General features: G+C 33.3%; 1 protein-coding gene across 9 annotated transcripts in view; it reads left to right on the forward strand.

Annotated features, from left to right (window-relative positions):
* Window positions 1–21572, forward strand: part of VPS13B (vacuolar protein sorting 13 homolog B) — a 980186-nt gene that overhangs the window by 396271 nt on the left and 562343 nt on the right. For all 9 annotated transcript variants that reach the window (XM_053558614.1, XM_053558617.1, XM_053558615.1 and 6 more), the window contains one exon: window positions 14173–14282. In XM_053558614.1, the coding sequence (XP_053414589.1) occupies window positions 14173–14282 (110 nt within the window). The remainder of the gene's footprint in view (window positions 1–14172; window positions 14283–21572) is intronic.

Genomic DNA, 21572 nt, shown 5'->3' on the forward strand with positions numbered 1-21572 from the left:
GATCTCTTCTGACCCTATGTGGATAAACTTGATCACCTTTTCTTCCCTAATTGCAATGGCTAAAACTTCCATTACAGTGTTAAAGAGCAGTGGAGACAATTGACAGCCTTGTGTGGTTCCTGATCTAGTGGAAATGATTTCAATTTAACTCCACTCAATATGATATTGGCTGTGGGTTTGCTGTAGATGGCCTCTATCAGTTTAAGAAATTTCCCTTCTATACCAATTTTCTGAAGTGTTCTGATCATGAAGGGATGCTGTATATTATCAAAAGATTTTTCTGCATCAATTGAGAGAATAATATGGTCTTTGTTATTTATTTATTTATTTATTTTTATTAAATCATAGCTGTGTACATTGATATATTCATGGGGCATCATTCACTAGCTTCACAGACCGTTTACCAAGTTTCACATATACCCTTGTAAGATGCACCACTGGTGTAATTCCACCAATCCCCTTCTTTCTACCCACATTCCCCCCTCCCTCCCCTCCCTTTCTTAGGTTGTAACTGGGTTATAGCTTTCATGTGAAAACCCTAAATTAGTTTCATAGTAGGACTGAATACATTGGGTACTTTTTCTTCTATTTTTGAGATACTTTACTAAGAAGAATATGTTCCAGCTCCATCCATGTAAACATGAAAGAGGTAAAGTCTCCATCTTTCTTTAAGGCTGCATAATATTCCATGGTGTACATATACCACAATTTATTAATCCATTCGTGGATCGATGGGCATTTGGGCTTCTTCCATGACTTAGCAATTATGAATTGGGCTGCAATAAACATTCTGGTACAAATATCTTTGTTATGATGTGATTTTTGGTCTTCTGGGTATATGCCCAGTAGAGGAATTACAGGATTGAATGGCAGATCTATTTTTAGATCTCTAAGTGTTCACCATATCTCTTTCCAAAAGGAATGTATTAATTTGCATTCCCACCAGCAGTGCAAAAGTGTTCCCTTTTCTCCACATCCGTGCCAACATCTTTGGTCTTGGGAGTTTGTGATATAGGCTAGGCTCACTGGAGTTAGATGGTATCTCAAAGTAGTTTTGATTTGCATTTCTCTGATGATTAAAGATGATGAGCATTCTTTCATATGTCTGAAGGCCATGCGCCTGTCTTCTTCAGAGAAGTTTCTTTTAAAATCCCTTGCCCAGCCTGCAGTGGGATCCCTTGTTCTATTCTTGCTAATGCGTTTGAGTTCTCTGTGGATTCTGAGGATTCTCTGAATCTCTGAGTTCTGTGGATTCTCTGTCTCCCTTTGTCGGAGACATACCTGCAAATATCTTCTCCTATTCTGAGGGCTGTTTGCTTGCTTTACTTACTGTGTTCTTAGCTGTGCAGAAGCTTTTTAGTTTGATCAAGTCCCAGTAGTGTATTTTTGAAGCTGCTTCAATTGCCCGGGGGGTCCTCCTCATAAAATACTCACCCAGACCGATTTCTACAAGGGTTTTCCCTGCACTCTTCTCTAGTATCTTTATAGTTTCATGTCTTAAGTTTAAATATTTGATCCAGTGAGAGTCTATCTTAGTTAATGGTGAAAGGTGTGGGTCCAGTTTCAGTCTTCTACGGGTTGCCAGCCAGTTCACCCAGTACCATTTGTTAAATAGGGAATCTTTTTCCCACTGAATGTTTTTAATTGGCTTGTCAAAGATTAAATAGCAGTAAGTAGCTGGATTCATGTCTTGGTTCTCTATTCTGTTCCAGACATCTACTTCTCTGCTTTTGTGCCAATACCATGCTGTTTTGATCACTATTGATTTGTAGTATAGTCTGAGGTCTGGTAGCGTAATTCCTCCTGCTTTGTTTTTATTTCTGAATAATGTCTTGGCTATTTGAGGTTTTTTATGATTCCATATAAAAGGAAGTATTGTTTTTTCAAGATCTTTAAAGTATAACAGTGGAGCTTTAATAGGGATTGCATTGAAATTATATATTGCTTTGGGTAGTATGGACATTTTAACAATGTTGATTCTTCCCAGCCATGAGCATGGTATGTTTTTCCATTTGTTAATATTTTCAGCTATTTCTTTTCTTAGAGTTTCATAGTTCTCTTTATAGAGATCTTTCATGTCCTTTGTTAGATAAATTCCCAAATATTTAATCTTCTTTGGCACTACTGTGAATAGGATAGAGTCCTTAACTGTTTTTTCATCTTGACTATTGTTGGTATATATAAAGGCTACCAATTTATGAATGTTGATTTTGTAACCTGAGACGCTGCTGTATTCCTTGATCACTTCTAAGAGTTTTGTAGTAGAGTCCCTAGTGTTTTCCAGATATACAATCACATCATCTGCGAAGAGCGAGAGTTTGATCTCTTCTGACCCTATATGGATACCCTTGATCGCCTTTTCTTCCCTAATTGCGGTGGCTAAAACTTCCATTACAATGTTAAAAAGCAATGGAGACAATGGGAAGCCTCGTCTGGTTACTGATCTAGTGGAAATGATTCCAATTTTACTCCATTGAATATGATATTGGCTGTGGGTTTGCTGTATATGGTCTCTGTCAGTTTAAGAAATGTCCCTTCTATACTGATTTTCTTAAGTGTTCTGATCATGAAGGGATGCTGGATATTATCAAAAGCTTTTTCTGCATCAATTGAAAGAATCATATGGTCTTTGTTTTTTAATTTGTTTATGTGCTGGATTACATTTATAGATTTACGTATATTGAACCAGCCTTGAGACCCTGGGATAAAACCGACTTGGTCATGATGTATAATTTGTTTGATGTGTTGCTGGATTCTGTTTGTTAGGATCTTGTTGAATATTTTTGTATCTATATTCATTAGTGATATCGGTCTATAATTTTCTTTTCTTGTTGGGTCTTTTCCTGGTTTGGGGATCAGGGTGATGTTTGCTTCATAAAACGTGTTGGATAGTCTTCCTTCTTTTTCTACATTTTGGAACAGGTTGAGTAATATGGGTAGTAGTTCCTCTTTAAAGATTTAGTAGAATTATGATGTGAAGCCATCTGGTCCCGGGCTTTTCTTTTTAGGATGATTTTATATGGTTGATGCTATTTCAGAACTTAATATTGGCCTGTTCAAAATTTCCACTTGATACTGGCTAAGTGTCGGAAGGTGATGTGCTTCCAAGTATTGGTCAATTTCCTTCAGACTTTCATATTTCTGAGAATAAAGTTTCTTGTACTATTCATTAAGGATTTTTTGAATTTCTGAGGAGTCTGTTGTTATTTCCTCTTTGTCATTTCTGATTGATGACATTAGAGATTTTGCTCTTTTTTTCCTGGTTAGGTTAGCCAAAGGTTTATGTATTTTATTGACCTTTTCAAAAAACCACCTTTTTGATTTATTGATCTGTTGTATAATTCTTTTGTTTTCAATTTCATTTAATTCTGCTCTAATTTTGGTTATTTCTTTTCTTTTACTGGGTTTAGGGTTGGAATATTCTTTCTTTTCCAGTTGCTTGAGATACCCATTAAGTTGTTAACTTTCTCTCTTTCCGTTCTCTTGAGGAAGGCTTGCAGTGCTATAAATTTCCCTCTTAGGTTTGCCCAGAGGTTCTGGTAATTCGTGTCTTCATTGTCATGTTGTTCCAAAAATGTGGCAATTTCCTTCTTAATCTCATCTCTGATCCAACTATCATTCAGCATAAGGTTATTTAACTTCCATGTTTTTGTATGAGTATGCAGATTCCCATTGTTATTGAGCTCAACATTTATTCCATGGTGGTCCAAGAAGATGCAAGGAATAATTTCTATTCCTTTAAATTTACTGATGTTAGACTTGTGACCTAAGATGTGATCGATTTTGGAATATGTTCCATGGGCTGATGAGAAGTATGTCTATTCAGTTTTGTTGGGGTGAAATGTTCTGTAGATGTCTGCTAAATCCAAAAGTTGGATTTTTAGGTTTAAAGCAAAAATTTCTTTGCTCAGCTTCTTAGTGGAGTATTGATCCAACACTGCCAAAGTAGTATTGAAATCTCCAACCATTATGGAGCTGGAGGAAATGAAGTTGCTCATGTCTGTTAGCGTTTCTCTTATAAATTGTATTTATAACGGAAATCTCATCATATTGAGTATTACCCTTAACAAATATGAAGTGACCATTCTTATCCTTCCTTACTTTTGTTGGTTTAAAGCCTATTGTATCTGCAAATACAATTGAAACACCTGCTTTTTTCTGATTATCATTTGCTGAAGTATGGATGACCATCCTTTTACCCTGAGTCTACCCTGTTTACCCTAAGACAGTGTCTTATTTTAAGGTGTGCTCCCAAAGATGTGCTAGGTCTTATTTTCAGGGGACGTCTTACCTTTCCTGTAAGTACGTCTTATTTTTGAAGGATGTCTTTTTTTCGGGGAAACAGGGTATATCATCTTTTAAGGTAAGAGGTGACTCTTGTATGCAGCAAATATCTGGCCTGAGTTTTTGTATCCAATCAGCTAACCCGTGCTTCATTAGAGGACAGTTTAAGTCGTTCACATTAATGGAGAATATTGATAAGTCTGGTAAAATTTTGGGTATCAAGTTTTTTGAAAGTCCAGTGGACATTTTTAATCTCTTCACCACTGTGGAAGTTGGAGTTTGATCAAAGGTTTCTGAGTGAGTTTACTTTTGTGGTAGAGGATTGGGGTGGTCATTGTGGAGGATAGATCTGAGAATATCCTGAACAGCTGGTTTGTTTATGGCAAATTTCTTCAACATATGAATGTCATTAAAGTATTTAATTTCTCCATCATAAATGAAATTCAGTTTAGCTGGATACAGGTTCCCAGGTTGAAAGTTATTTTGCTTTAGGAGATTAAAAGTCGATGACCACACTCTTCTAGCTTGAAAAGTTTCAGCAGAGAGATCTGCAGTCATTCTAATATTTTTCCCTTTGTAGGTAATGTATTTCTTGAGTCTGGCTGCTTTCAGAATTTTCTCCTTCATATTAACTTTAGTGAAGTTAATTATGATATGCCTGGGGGTTATCTTATTTTGTACCTTTTGTTTGTATCCTTGGGGTCGCAGTTCGCCTCAGCAGGATTGATGTGTGTTCTTCAACCTTCTCTTTTGGTGCAGCTCTAATCCACCAGGTTACTTGCTAAATTTCTGTCCTTTAACTCTCTTTCTGGATGGGAGCCTCTGTGGAAAGCTGGCTTCAGTCAGCCGTCTTGTCTCCACCCCCTCCTTAAAATAGTTTTTAATTGCGTGTCACTCAAAAGGTCTATTGTTAATTTTTAAAATAATGGGTAGGAAATTAATCTGATTTTTAATTTTGATTGGTTTTATCAGCTGTAGCAATAATCCATTGATTGTCCTCATGCTCTGTATTTTGTAAACTTGCTCCAAATTAGTCTTTGATATTCCAAGATATGTTAATCCAAATTAAACTGCAGGAATGGCAATGCTTTCTTAAATCTTTTAATGATCACAATCTAGAATTCAATTTAATACTGGAGTGCTGCTCAGAAACCAGACTCTTTCAATTTGAAATCTTCTATCTTTGGAAACTGATCCTTACACCCATGTTAAGATTTGTAACCTTTGAACCTCTCTCTACCGAGTGTTTGCCTCCTGTTCTAATTTATTAATATTTGCATGTTAGTGTGTTACAGAGAGCAGGTAAAACTGGAACCATTTTTAGGTAGAATTAAAAAGGTATGGGCATGTTTCAGAGTTCATCTGTTCTGTATAGTGTTCTATAAGGGGCAAATACAATAATATTCTAGATTACCACCATGTGTTCTGATAAATATTTATGGAAAACATTAGGTCGGCTAAATTAGACATTCAGATTTTTCCCCCCTCAGCCATCAGTTTTATTTCACCAAAGGCAAGGCAAACCAGGAGGGAAAAATCATTTTAGTTTTAGGTTATTTTCTGGCCAATATAAATATTGGTATTTTTGTTTGGTTTTATTACATGGAGGAAAGCAATTTTTTGATGTTTTGGCTTGTCTTTTGACTATAGTGATCTTAGGGTTCTTTCATTTAAAAAGCAACTTTGACTTCAGAGAGAAGGCTGGAAAAGAGTGACTAATAGAATAGAGTATATTTTCCTGGGTTAGGAACACTAGAAATCTATCCTATGAATTATGTCACTAGATCTTAAATGAACTGAGAGGTAATTATAGTAAGTATCAGAAAGTACATACTTATTTGGTCTTAGTCAAAAAAGTATTGCTTGTTATTTCAAAGTAAGATTTATTTGTAATAAAATTTTTAGAGATGATGCCCGTAGCTCAGTGGATAGGGCATGAGCCACATACAACAAAGCTGGTGGGTTAGAACCTGGCCAGGTTCTAAAATCAACAATGACAACTGCAACAGAAAAAAAATAGCCAGGCATTGTGGTGAGTGCCTATAGTCCCTGCTACTTGGGAGTCTGAGGCAAGCGAATTGCTGAAGCCCAAGATTTTGAGGTAGCTATGAGTCATGATGCCACAGCACTCTACTGAGGGTGACATAGTGAGACTCTGTCCCTCACCCCAGAAAACAATTTTAGTATGAAGGATTTCATAATTAAACGAAAATGTATATTATAGCTTATAGTCTTTTGAATATTATAATGATTTTGAAAGAGTCATTTTCAACCTCTACTGGTGCATCAAATTTTATTTTTTTATTTTAATTTTTTATTTTCTTTTTATTGAGCAATAATAATAATAATGCAAAAAAATAACATTCGCATTCTCAAATAAAAGAGTATGTGTATTACAGAATGCTTAGACTCTGAGGTTCAGTATGGAGTCATCAGTTAACAACTTCGTTTTTTTACCCCAAAGTCTCAAAACATAGACAACTAATATTTATAAATAAAAATAAAAGATAATTTCAAAAAATAGATTATGCCAAATCTTATAGACAATAGGAAAAAGAAGAAGTACTTCAAAATCATTCTACCTCATTTGGATACACCTGATATTAAAATTGGAAAAAATATATTATTATAAAGGGAAATTACAAACATATTTCACTTATAAATGAGGATGCAATATCCTAAACAGCATACCAACAAGTTGAATTAAAAACTAATTTCTAAGTAATGTACTTTGGTCAGAATTAAATCCAATTTATGTGAGAATTAATCACTATTTTCTTTTCTTTTGTTTTTTTTTTCTTTTCCTTTCCCTCCTTCTCTGCTCTCCCTGTGCCCCACCATGTCATTAATTGTCATTAATTGTCCTCATATCAAAGCTGAATACATAGGATTCATACTTCTCCATTCCTGTGATGCTTCACTAAGAATAATGTGTTCCACCTCCATCTAGGTTAATAAAAATGCTGCAAAATCTCCATTTTTTAAAAATGGCTGAATAGTATTCCATGGTATACATATACCACAGCTTGCCAATCCATTCCTGGGTTGAAGGGCATTTAGACCTGTTTCCACATTTTAGCAATTGTAAATTGAGCTGCAATAAACAGTTTAGTACAGTGTTTTTATAATAAAAGGGATTTTTTCCTTCTGGATAGATGCCCAGTAATGGGATTGCAGGATCAAACAGGAGGTCTAGGTTGAGTTCTTTGAGGTTTCTCCATAGTTCCTTCCAAAAAGGTTGTATTAGTTTGCAGTCCCACCAGCAGTGTAAAAGTGTTCCCTTCTCTCCACATCCACGCTAGCATCTGCAGTTTTGAGATTTTGTGATGTGGGCCATTGTCGCTGGGGTTAGATGGTATCTCAGGGTGGTTCTGATTTGCATTTCTCTAATAATTAGGGATGATGAGCATTTTTTCATATGGTTTGTTAGCCATTCATCTGTCTTCTTTAGAGAAGGTTCTATTCATGTCTCTTGCCCATTGATATATGGGATTGTTGGCGTTTTTCATGTAGATTAATTTGAGTTCTCTGTAGATCCTAGTTATCAAGCTTTTGTCTGATTCAAAACATGCAAATATTCTTTCCCATTGTGTAGGTTGTCTGTTTACTTTGGTTCTTGTCTCTTTAGCTGTACAGAAGTTTTCAGTTTAATGAAGTCCCATTTGTTTTTGCTGTTGTTGCAGTTGTCACAGATGTCTTATTCATAAAGTCTTTCCCCAGGCCGATATCTTCCAGTGTTTTTCCTATGCTTTCTTTGAGGGTTTTTATTGTTTCATACCTTAAATTTAAGTCCTTTATCCATCTTGAATCAATTTTGTGAGTACAGAAAAGTGCGGGTCCAGTTTCAGTCTTTTACATGTGGATATCCAGTTCTCCCAGCACCATTTATTGAATAGGGAGTCTTTCCCCCATGGTATGTTCTTGTTTGGTTTATGAGAGATTAGGTGGTTGTAAGATGTAAGTTTCATTTCCTGTTTTTCTATTTGGTTCCAAATGTCTATATCTCTATTTTTGTGCCAATACCATGCTGTCTTGACTACTATGACCTTGAAGTACAGCCTAAAATCTGGTTTGGTGATACCCCCGGCTTTGTTTTTATTACTAAGAACTGCCTTAGCTATACGGGTTTTTTTCTGGTTCTATACAAAATGCAGAATCATTTTTTCCAAGTCTTAAAAATAGAATGATGGCATTTTAATAGGGATGGCATTGAATTAGTACTTTTCTCTGGGAAGTATAGATGTTTTAATAATGTTGATTCTTCCCATCCATGAGCATGGTATGTTCTTCCATTTGTTAATCTCCTCTGCTATTTCCTTTCTTAGGATTTCATAATTTTCTTTATAGAGGTCCTTCACCTCTTTTGTTAGGTATATTCCTAAGTATTTCATTTTCTTTGGGGCTATGGTGAAGGGAGTTGTGTCCTTAATTAACCTCTCATCTTGGCTGTTGTTGGCGTATACAAAGGCAACTGACTTGTGGACAATGATTTTATATCCTGAGACATTACTGTATTTTTTGATGACTTCCAAGAGTCTTGTGGTTGAGACTTTTGAGTTCTCTAAGTATAAGATTATATCATAAGCAAAGAGGGAGAGTTTGACCTCCTTTGCACCCATTTGGATGCCTTTGTTTTCTTGTCTTGTCTAATTGTATTGGCTAGAACTTCCAGCACTATGTTGAATAGTAATGATGACAGAGGACAACCTTGTCTGGTTCCAGTTCTAAGAGGAAAAGCTTTCAGTTTTACTCCATTCAGTAAAATATTAGCTGTAGGTTTGTCATAGATAGCTTCCATCAGTTTCAGAAATGTGCCACGTATGCCTATACTCCTCAGTGTTCTAATTAGAAAAGGATGCATTTATCGAATGCTTTTTCTGCATCTATTGAGAGGATCATATAGTCTTTGGTTTTGCTTCTGTTGATATGGTGAATAACGGTTATGGACTTGCATATATTAAACCAGCTTTGCATCCTTGGGATGAAACCTACTTGATCATGATGTATGACTTTTTTGATGATAAGCCGTAATCTATTGGCTAGAATTTTGTTAAGAATTTTTCATCTATATTCATTAATGAAATTGGTCTGAAATTCTCCTTTTTAGTTGGGTCTTTTCCTGGTTTTGGTATCAGGGTGGTTTGCTTCATAGAACGTGTTGGGGAAGATTTCTTCCTCCTCAATTTTTTGAATAATTTCTGCAGTATAGGAATAAGCTCTTCTTTGAAGGTTTGATAGCATTCTGGTGTGAAGTATTTTTTTATTTTTATTTTTTTTATTGATGCATAATGGAAGTACATGATGTCATGCTACATTTGATAATTTAATATATTCATATAATTTGTAGTGATCAAGTCTCTATACTTGGGATATCCATTACCTTAAATATTTCTCTTTATGTTAAAAACATTTAGAATTCATATGCCTTATCGTCATCATTTTATTTTACATAAGCCCTAAAACTTAACGATTGTTAATAGCACCTAAACTGGAATGAGTTTCTCTTACTTCAGTAACATAATAATGCCACACATATAAGCTTCCTTACCTCCTTGTGAAGCCCACTTACATTCTACCCTATTTTATGTCATTAAAGAGTTTTTTTCCTATAGGGAAAAAGACACCCAACTCTAGATTAATTATCACTTAAGTTTTAAATTTTTTATTTAAATAGATTTAGGGGATACAAGTGTTCTTTTTTTTTTTTTGTTACATGGATGAATTGCATAGTGGAAAAGGCTGGGCTTTTAATATACTACATGCGTGTAGTTTACATTGTAGCCATAGGTAATTTTTCATCCTGTGCTCCCTTCTCAACCTCTGCTATCTGAGTATGCAATGTCCCTTATGTCATTCTGTATAAAAATGCATAAGCATTGCTTGGCTCCCACTGATAAGTGAGAACATCTGGTATTTGCTTTTCTTGGAATACTTTTTCTTGTTTACTTCTTTTGGAATAATGACCTCCAGTTCCATCCAGTTTGCTTCAAAAGACTTTATGTTATCCTTTTTGATGGCTGAGTATGTATTACTCCACAGCATATGTATTACTCCACCACATTTTCTTTATTTACTCATCCAGTTTGTATGTGCTTAGGTTAGTTCCATAAGTTTGCAATTGTACTTGTGGTGTGATAACAGAGGTGCAGGTGTCTTTTTTACAAAATGAAAATTTAAAGGCTACAGATACCATAAAGTGTGGATGGCTCTGAAGATTCTTTTTCTAGTTCATTTTAAGAATTATGGTAATAAAACCACTTATTAGGCTTTCTGTAGACTCTGTAGATAAAACAAATATAATCTCTACTGTGTGTAAATAAAATTTAAGCCAGATGTGAATAATTTCATATAGTCTGCAATAGTAAAATGCTAAATCAATATGATATAAGTTAAATATTTAGAATTAAGCATAATCAGAGATTGTCAGTATTGGCTTTAAAACACTTGAATAAAACTAGATGATAGTGTTTTTTTTATCAAAGTTATACTCAATTCATGTTTTGTGAATCACTAATTCAGAAGGTAATACTTCCATGATGTTTATAATGTCTTTACAATGCTTAAAACCTTGAATTATTTAATATATGCTAACATAATTAAGATATATGTTGGAATTTAGAGCCTATTAATAAGAGGAGAAATATTTAAATTAATAAAACTATCATGATATTGGAGAACAGAAAATATTTTGTTGAGGAGTATGTATCAATTGATAGTAAATTTCATAATGATTATATGTTGATTTATAAACTATATTTCGATTGTGTTTTCTTATAAACTGAATTGAGTTCAAACTGAGGAACTGGTTTATTTTTTTTTAATTCTTTATTAAATCATACCTGTGTACATTAATGCATTTATGGGGTACAATGTGCTTACTTGAGATACACGTAGAATGCTTACATCTAACTGATTAAGCAGATGTAGGTTTGTTGTGGTTATTTACAATTGTTGTTATTTGTTGTGGTAAAAACATTTATACTCTATTCTTAATAGTTTAGAAATGTATCATTGCATTATGCACATTAGGTTGGAACTGATTTAAAAATTTTTTTTTTTTTTTTTAGTTATAGAATGTGCTATTTATTTACATTGGTTTGGCACAGGATCACTGGAATGGAGATCACTGGAATAATGAAAATCCTGAAAAAAAGATAAATTGAATAAAGCAGATTTCTATGAGAACTGATAATTTCTAAATGGTTATTACTTTGGGAGAATCAAGTTTTCCTTATGTTTCTTATACAGGATTCCATAAAGTTTGTGTGGAATTTTAAATTGCACACTTTTTAAAATTGCACACGAACTCTATAGCAACCCTGTAAGAGCTGAAATTTTCATTTAAATTCATAATTGATTAGGAAAAATACTAATGTTGCTTCCTGGTTTTAGAATATAAATAATAACATAAATAATGTATTATTTTTAAATCATGAAGTGATAGATTTATTGATTTCCCTTGGTTTGTGTATAGCATGGCTTCTATACTGGCAAATCTTTTTCTATAGTATGTCATTTGTATATTAACCAATATATATTCAGATATCTTACTACTTTATGTTTAAATGTACCTATATATGAGCACATTTTAAGCTTAAATATATTTATATATGTAATAACTGAAATTTCTGTGTAATACGTTTGTGTCTGCTATTTGCTTGTTTCACTTAATATGCTGTATTCTGCACTTATTTTGTGTCCTTATGTACAGCTCTCCCTTAGCATTTAGTAGCTGAATAGTGTTCCATTAAATAATTGTAAGTTAACTATAGAAATTAATCTTACTTACGTATTTGTTTATTGTAAATAATACTATATATGAACATCTTTGAGTATATATCTTTGAGAATATCTTAAAGTGTTTTTGCAGGATTCCTAGACTAAAATTGATGATTCAGTGAGTATATACATTCAAAATTTTAATATTATTCCAAAATGACCTTAGAAAAGCAAGTAAGTAATTTTTAATTACTTGTAGGAGGTCTTCATATATCAAGAATATTATCTCTGTCATTATTTTTCTAATATTTCATTCTAGTCTGCAGTTTCCTTTAATTTTGTGTAAGGTATCTTTTATAATTTAGAAGTCCTAAGCTTGATTCCTTCATAAGTATTATGTCTTTTTTTTCCTCTGGATGTTTTAAATTTTTTTTCTCTTTTTGGTTTTCTATAGCTTTGTCATGATGTGTCTGGATCTGGTTTCCTTTTATTTATTCTTCTTGGTTTATGCTGAGCTTTTTAAATCTCAGTATTGGTCGTCAGTTTTGGCAAGAATTTTTCACCTCTAATACTGGGGAACTGACAGTTTTCGCTATTTGTTCTTCTAGTATGTTTGTGTGGATTAAGTGGTCAAATTAACATATCAATAAATTCAACCTGAAATACAAAAACAAAACAACAACAACAACAAAAACTCTGTGCAAGCTTTGAAAAAAGGTGTAATCTCTTTTCCTCTTGCTTCCTCTTTCATCCTTATTTCTGTATCTCTGTGTGCATCATTTTTCATAGGACTCAGTGTTAATATAGTTTTAATACTCTGAGTTTAAATAATCTATAATATAGTAGATAAATGAGAGCTCATCTATTTGGGTTAACCCTAACCTGAGATTCTGTCTGCCATTTATTTTGACAATTTTCAGTCCGTACCATGTGACAAGTACTTTTATAGCGGCTCGGGGTACATTTTATAACAAAACTGACAAATACCCCTCCCTTTATGTTCCATACATTTTAGTGGAAACACACACACACACACACACACACACACACATATCTATAGTTATATATGTATAGATATATATCTTGCACATAAATTAAGAATGGGATATTCTGCTTTAAATAATTCCATGAAAGCTACTTTTATCAAGGAAGGATAAAAATACATTATTAGGATGGAACTGCAACTTGTTACAATGTGCATTGTGTTTTATGTCAGAATGTTAGGCAGCAGTTCATTTAGGCAGCTTTCTCTCTTTGCTTTTGAACATTAAAAGTTATAATTTGTAATGATGATTGGCTGGTTATAGTAATGCTTCCTTTCAAATCATTAACTATAAATATATAAAAAAGGAGATACTGTTCCATTCACAATGCCAATATAGAAATCACTGTTTGCCTAAAAAGTTAAGCTTATTTTTTAAGTTAAATATACTTTTAATGAGCTGTAATTCAATTTTCATAAAATTCTTTAATATTGTGAAATTTAGTGGATTTTTCACAAGGTTGTGCATCCATCTCCATTTTCTAATTCCAGAACATTTCATCACTCTTAAAAGAAACCACTTATCTATTAGCAGTTTTTTATATTCACCCCTCCTATCTAGGCCCTAGCAATCACTAATATACTTTTTGTCTCTGTGTTTTTTGCTTTTTCTGTTCATTTCACATAAGTGGAATCATACAATGTGTTTTTTGTGACTGGCTCATTTTACTTATTAGTGAACATTATAATGTTTCAGGGTTCATCCATGTTGTAGCATGTATCTGCATTTTATTCTTTTTCATGGATGGATAATTCTCTGTTGTTTGGATATGCCACATTTTGTTTATTCATTCATTAATTCATGAACATTTATATTATTTTCACTATTTGCTATGATTATCCTGGTTTGAAATTTTGAGTACAATTTCTTTTGATGAGCATATGCTTTGTATGCTCTTGCTTTTTGTCTAGGAATGAAATTACTTGGTCACATTGTAACTATATGTTTTACTTTTTGAGGAAATGTCATACTGTTTTCCAAAGTGGCTGCACCATTTTACATTGAATTCCTCTACATCCTTTTCAACACTTTTTTTTTTTATTATAGCTATCTGACTTGGTATAAAGTGATATGAGCTTATTATTTTTATAAGGAATTATATCAATTTTAAAATCTTGCTTTTTAGGTGCTGTGTTTCTTTGCAGTGTACAAGGACTAGCAGTTAATATTGACCCAGTCTTATATGTATGGCTCATCTATCAGCCTCAGAAACGAACAAGCAGACATATGCAACAGGTAAGAGATTTTTATAAATTTTTCTCTTACCAAGTAAGTCTTTATATCATTTATTAAGTAGGGTTATATATGTATTTTCATTGATTCTCTTTTAATGAATGTACCAGAATTCCTCTGTTCTGCATTCCATACCCCTATTAAACAATTCTACTCCTGTTTCTGTACAAGAAATTGCATCTCAACTTAGAGTTTCTTTTACTAGTAACAGGGCTTTCTGTACAATGGCTGGTGAAGAAGATAGATTCAAGACTACTTTAGGAAGTCTGATTTTAATGGCTATGTTCCCTCTTAGTGCCTAGAAGTCTATTCTCACAGTGACTGATGCACAAGAATTGGTCAGTAAATACTAGCTTTTGTTTTTATCTTTACTTTCTTCTTCGTCTTTACGTTTATTCAATAAGCATGCATTGAATACCTATTCCTGGGGTTGGGATAATTGGTGTAAAAGGTTGGGATATATGTTTGTTTAAAAGAGTGTAAATTACGAAGTGGGTAATTATGATTTCTAGAATATATAAATGTAATTCTATATGTCAAGGTATTTGGATGTAATTCCAATGGTTTGTTTTATTATTCTCATTTTAAAAATAAACAAACTGATGGTTATCGAGATTTACTTACCTATATTTACACAGCTAATAAGTGGCAAAACTAAGAATTTTTGAGGACATATTTGTGCTATATTGAATTTTTTTTCCCAATGACTTAATTGTAATTTTATAGTATTATATCTGGAATAGCTTTATATCTTTTTTCGGAAATAATTTAAAGCTAGCTGGTAGGGGAAATATACAATTTTGTAATTACATAAGAATAAAAAAATTAAAAAGTACAATTGAAGGAACATCTTTTAAAGATTTTTCTGCACTTTGTCCTAATTTTATTTGACACTTTTACCATCTTTGCTTCTGTTCCATTTTTCCTTTTAGTAAGTAGTTACAGAATATAAGGCAGTATGATCAGGGCCACAGAAATAAAAATCATGGGTAAGTGTATCCTTCTAAGAGCGTTTACTGTATTTGAGAATAGTAAGTTATATAGTAATGTGGTTTTTAGGAATTGCTATGTAGATACATGTCCAGGCTTATGTGACAACAAAAAAAAGGAATAGTTACCACAAACAGGAGCAACCCAGGCAGAGAATGTTGTTCTAGACCAGCACTTCTCAACCTTTGGGTCACGACCCCTTTGGGGATCGAATGACCCTTTCATAGGGGTGGGCTAAGACCATCCTGCATAACAGATATTTATATTATGATTCATAACAGTAGCAAAATTACAGTTATGAAGTAGCAACGAAAATAATTTTATGGTTGTGGGTCACCACAACATGAGGAACTGTATTAAAGGGGCAGCATTAGGAAAGTTGAGAACCTCTATTCTAGACTGACCTGTTTTGCAAAGGCAAAGTAGATGCAAAAATATGGCAAGTAAGAGGCTTTAGTAGTACTACAGTGGGGTCACATGTCTTATAGAGACTGACAGAAATTGGAAACCAATTCCGAAAAAATTTTATTTCTACCACAAGGTATCTGAGACCTTTTCATGAAGAGTAAAGAGGAACTATTGTATATAAACAGTTTTGGATTTTAGAACATTTACTCTAGCAGAACATAAAGAATGTGTGATGGAGAAGTAAGACTAATGTCAGGAACCAGTCATTGTAAATTCTTGATTGATTATTTTTAATAATACAGTTATTTCCAATAATATCTTAGATATCCTTGAAGATTGAGTAACAATATCTTAGCAGCTCAAATAAATTAGGCATTCATTTAATCGATTCCAAGTACACTCAAAGATTTTGATTTTTTACTTTATTTTCATTATATTATAACTTTTAAAATTGAACAAATACAAGAACATACACTGGGGGAAATACTCCCTATTCAATAAATGGTGCTGGGAGAACTGGTCCACATATAAAAGACTGAAACTGGACCCGCACCTTTCTCCACTCACAAAAATTGATTCAAGATTGATAAAAGACATAAATTTAAGGCATAAAATGATAAAAATCCTCAAAGCGTAGGAAAACCACTGGAAGATATCAGCCTGGGGAAAGACTTTATGAAGAAGACTTCTGTGGTAATTGCAACAACAACAAAAACAAACAAAAATAAACAAATGGGACTTAGTTAAACTGAAAAGCTTCTGTACAGTTAAGGAGACAACAACCAAAGCAAATAGACGGTATACACAATGGGAAAGGATTTTTGCATATTTTGAATCAGACGGAAGCTTGCTAATTAGGATGTATAGAGAATTCAAATTAATCAACATGAAAAAAGCTAATAATCCCATATATCAATGGGCAAGAGACATGAATAGAACCTTCTCTAAAGAAGACAGATGAATGGCTAACAAACATATGAAAAAAATGCTCATTCTCCCTAATTATTAGAGAAATGCAAATCAGAACCACCCTGAGATACCATCTAACCCCAGCGACAATGGCCCACATCACAAAATCTCAAAACTGCAGATGCTAGCATGGATGTGGAGAGAAGGGAACACTTTTACACTGCTGGTGGGACTGCAAACTAATACAACCTTTTTGCAAAGAAGTATGGAGAATTCTCAGAGAACTCATGCTAGACCTTCTGTTTGATCCTGCAATCCCATTACTGGGCATCTATCCAGAAGGAAAAAAATCCTTTTACCATAAGGGCACTTGCACTAGATTGTTTATCACAGCTCAATTTACAATCGCCAGAATGTGGAAACAGCCTAAATGCCCACCAACCCAGGAATGGATTAACGAGCTGTGGTATATGTATATCATGGACTATTCAGCCATTAAAAAAGATGAAGACTTTATATGCTTTGTATTAACCTGTGTAAGTGAAACGCATTATCCTTAGTAAAGTATTATAAGAATGGAAAAGCAAGAATCCTATGTACTCAATTCTCATATGAAGACAGTTGATGACATAGTACATGGTGGGACATGGGGGAACAGGAGAGCAGAGAGGGGGAAGGAGGAAGTGAGTGGGAGAAGGGAAGAGCAGAGAAAGGGATGGAGGGAGGTGGGTGGGTGAAGGGAAGAACAGAGAGAGGAAAGGAGGGAGTGGGGTGGAGGAAGGGAAGAGCAGGGATAGGGAAGGAAGGAGGAGGGTGGGGAGGGCATTGTGCGTGACATACCTTTTAGGGGCAGAACACAATTATAAGAGGGACTTTACCTAACAAACGCAGTCAATGTAACCTGGTTCTTTGTACCCTCAATGAATCCCCGACAGTAAAAGAAAAACAATGTGTCAGGTGATTTTGTCCTCGTGCAAACGTCATCGAATATACTTATACAAACCTAGTTGGTATATCCCACTACAAATTTATGCTACGTGGTAAAGTCTGTTGTCCCAAGGTTATAAACCTGTGCACTATGTCACTGACTGAATACTTTAGGCAGTTATAACACAATGGTAAATATTTGTGTATCTGAACACATCCAAACAGAAAAAGTACAGTAAAATAAGATTATACTCTGATTATTGACCCACCATCGGTCCATTGTTGATTAAAGCATTGTTGTGCAACATATGACTTATATATGTTTTTCTAAGTTCCAAAATAATACCTTTATTTAAAAAGTAAGCAAATATCTGTAATTCCACCACTCAGAGTTACAAATAATGTTGGAGTAAATATCTTCCTAGCTAAACCCTTGTAGTTATCTTTATTAACTTAGAATATATTTTTAGAAGTGTAATGATTTGCTGTAGGCTTGTATTTGGCATTTTTGAATCATATTTTAAGTTTTTGTTATATTGCAAAATTGATTCCTGAATTGGTATACTATTTATATTTTCTGTAGCGATTTATAACATTATTTTACCACAGTTCAGCAATACTCAAAAATATTCTTTTAAAAATGTCCTTAAACCTACTATTTTAGTCTTTAAGGTTTTATTCATGGAAAATTAAGAGAATTATATAGTTCAGCCATATATTGCCATCACCCTGTTTCAATTATTTTCAACTCATGATTTCTCACCTTCACTTTCAAAATATGTTTGGTGAAAAAAATCGCCAATATGCAGTATTGGTTAAAATGTAGAGAATGTATTACTAGTGTTATGAGTGAAAATTAATAAATTTGGCAATATCTAATAAAATTGAAAATGAGCAGCCCTGATAACCTCAAAATTCTACTTCTTGATTTAGTTATGCTCTTATGTGATATTAACATAAGCCTCAGGAATCCCATACCAGCCAGTTATTGTATATTCATTACAATATTGTAAAATTAAAGAATCTAAGTGACAGTCTATAAAAAGTGAATAAAACATCTGGTATTCAGGTGATTAACACTTATTAAAAATTATATAGTAGATCTTAGTATAGATTAATCAAAATCATATTTAATGCAAAAAGAAATTTCCAAAGGCTATATGCAATATGAAATCATTTGTACCCCATAATATTCTGAAATTTTAAAATAAAGATAAAAAAAAAATGAATAGCCCAGATCTGGAATGGATATTTGGAGTAATCTGCAGGGCAAAAAGGAAAAAGAAGGTAAGCAGAGCAATAGAAGGTTATTTAAAATAAACACTGCTTATTTTGATATGTTTGACCTGGGTAGCTATATTTACAGAACAGTGGAGGAAATTGCTGACTCTATTTCTTCTCCAACTGCTAGCATAATTTACAACACCCATATATTAGCAGTCATTCAATAAATATTATTGAGGGTCTGTTGGGCGCCATTTTGTGTATTTAGATATTTTGAATATGACTATGTACAAGGTAAACAGGAGTCTTTCACTTGTATTAAGAAGTGTTTTTGATTGGCATTTTGACATTTTTTTTTTTTTTTTTTTTTTTGCCTGAAAATCCACCCTAAGTTTAGCCACCCAAAGAGAAATTTTATTTGTTGTTGAGTATTGCCGGTACCATGGCTTTTTATTAATCTCATGTTTCAGCTATTATGCTTGGATTTAATATTTACACTGTGGAGGACATAGATTTTTCTTTATTTATTATATAGTTGACCCTAAAAAATGGAGGTTAAGGGAATCTATTCCCCACAGAGTCAAAAAAACCCAAAAACACTTATAACTTTTAATTCTCCCCAATCTTACTAATAGCCAATTGTTGACCAGAAGCTTTACTGATAACTTGAACAGTGGATTGACACATATATTACATGTTATATCTGTAGTATACTGTATTCTTAAAATAAAGTAAGATACAGGAAAGAAAATGTTATTAAGAAAATTATAAAGAATGAAGAGAAAGGAACACCTTTATACTGTTGGTGGGATTGCAAACTAATACAGCCTCTATGGAAAGAAGTACACAGAAACCTCAAAGAACTCAAACTAGACCTCCCATTTTATCCTTCAATCCCATTACTAGGTATCTACCCAGAAGAAAAAAATATCATTTTATCATAAGGACCTTTGTACTAGATTGTTTATTGCAGCTCAATTTACAATTGCCAAGATGTGGAAACAAACTATGAATGGATCAATAAACTGTGGTATGTGTATACCATGGAATACTATTTGGCCATAGAAAAGATAGAGACTTTACATCTTTCATATTAACTGGGATATAGTTAGTGATCATTCTCTTTAGTAAAGTATGACAAGAATGGAAAAGCAAGTTTTGAATGTATTCAACACTAATATGAAGCCAATAGATGAACTAATACGTGCCCCCACAAGAGAAAAACACAATTCAAGTAGGGGGGATGAGAGAAAGAGGAATGGGGAGGAGAAAGGGGGATTGGTGTGCTTCCACCTAATGGGCACAATGTGAGGGTGTATGGCATACTTCCTGGGTGAGGGACACAACTACAACAGGGACCTTACCTACAAATGCAAACATTGTAACCTAATTGTACACTCATATTTATGTGAAAATTTTTGAAAAGGAAATTATATGGAAACGAAATTATATTACTATTAAGTGACAATGGATCTTCATAAAGATCTTCATCTTTATTGTCTTCATATGGAGTAGGCTGTGAAGGAGAGAAAGGAAGAGGGGTTCACCTTACTGTCTTGGGACAAGAGAAAATCTTTGTGTAAGTGGTGTAAGTTGTGAACTACTTATGTAGTTCAAGTGTGTGTTGTTCAAGGGCCAACTATATATTAATTTTAATCCTGAACTTGGTTGTAATTTTTTAAGTACTTGATTGTATTTCAGGTATTAAAATAGAAATTCAAGGGATTATGGAGTCACTAAATATTAGGGTATAAAAAAGATTTTCCAGCAAACCTCTTTGTTCCCCTATTTTATAGAAGAGGAATTTTAAATAAGTCACAATTTACAATATGCTGAGAATTTGTCATCTAGTTCTTGAAAAGTCTTTTCTATTACAATTTGTATACATTTTATCAGTTTGATTAAATACTCAGTATGAAAGCATGCACTCTATCTTGTGATGTTTCTCGCAAAGTATTTGATCTTTTTATTTTCTTATTTTCATATTTCTTATCCTTTTATTAAGCCTGATTAGTTACTTATAAAATAATATGCTTTTCCATGGGTTTCAGAACTTGATTGTTCATATTATATAGTTATATAATATACATGTGTTTTCATTGCAGTACTTACTCATAATATAAATAACATTAAGTAATATAAGTTGGGTGAAGCTTAAAGTTAGAGCTGCAAAACTATGATTATTGTGGTGTTGAAGATACTATTGGACTACATTGCAGCCTGACCAACCCCTACCAGATTCACCATCTGATACAGCTATATTACGGTTCTCATCTGTTGTTACCTAAGCTGCAATTTCCTTCTCAAATTGTGGCTGAAAACCAACATTTGATGATTGTTTTCCACCCAGTTCAACACTGATCTTTGATCCTATAGTGAACTTAAAAATAATTTTTTTTTTTTGCCAGAAATGTGACAAAATTGTATTGAGCATCAACAGTAACATCAGACTGTATTTCAATGAGTAAAGATGAAACAGCTGTTTTATTGTCTAGCTCAGCACCTCTACATTTAATATAGCATCATAATATTTTCCAGCTTTCTATGCTTTTTATATATGCTGTGGATATCACTTTGGCAAAACACAGAGATTTTCAACATTCTTAAAAAATTTGGGCTATCCATAACATAATCAGTTTATAGCAATATGTTTGCAAAAATATCATTTTATATAGATAAATTTATGAGGATAACTTTCCATTTTTTTGGAATTATAATTTTCAAAATGAATTTTAGTTTTGATATGCCCTTTCCATATTATCTTTATATTTCTTACTAAAACTTATGCTTCTGGGATCTCTTGGTTTTCACACAATTTTAATTTAAAATTTAAGT

This window comes from Nycticebus coucang, chromosome 13, assembly GCF_027406575.1.
Source record: "Nycticebus coucang isolate mNycCou1 chromosome 13, mNycCou1.pri, whole genome shotgun sequence".
Taxonomy (NCBI): domain Eukaryota; kingdom Metazoa; phylum Chordata; class Mammalia; order Primates; family Lorisidae; genus Nycticebus; species Nycticebus coucang.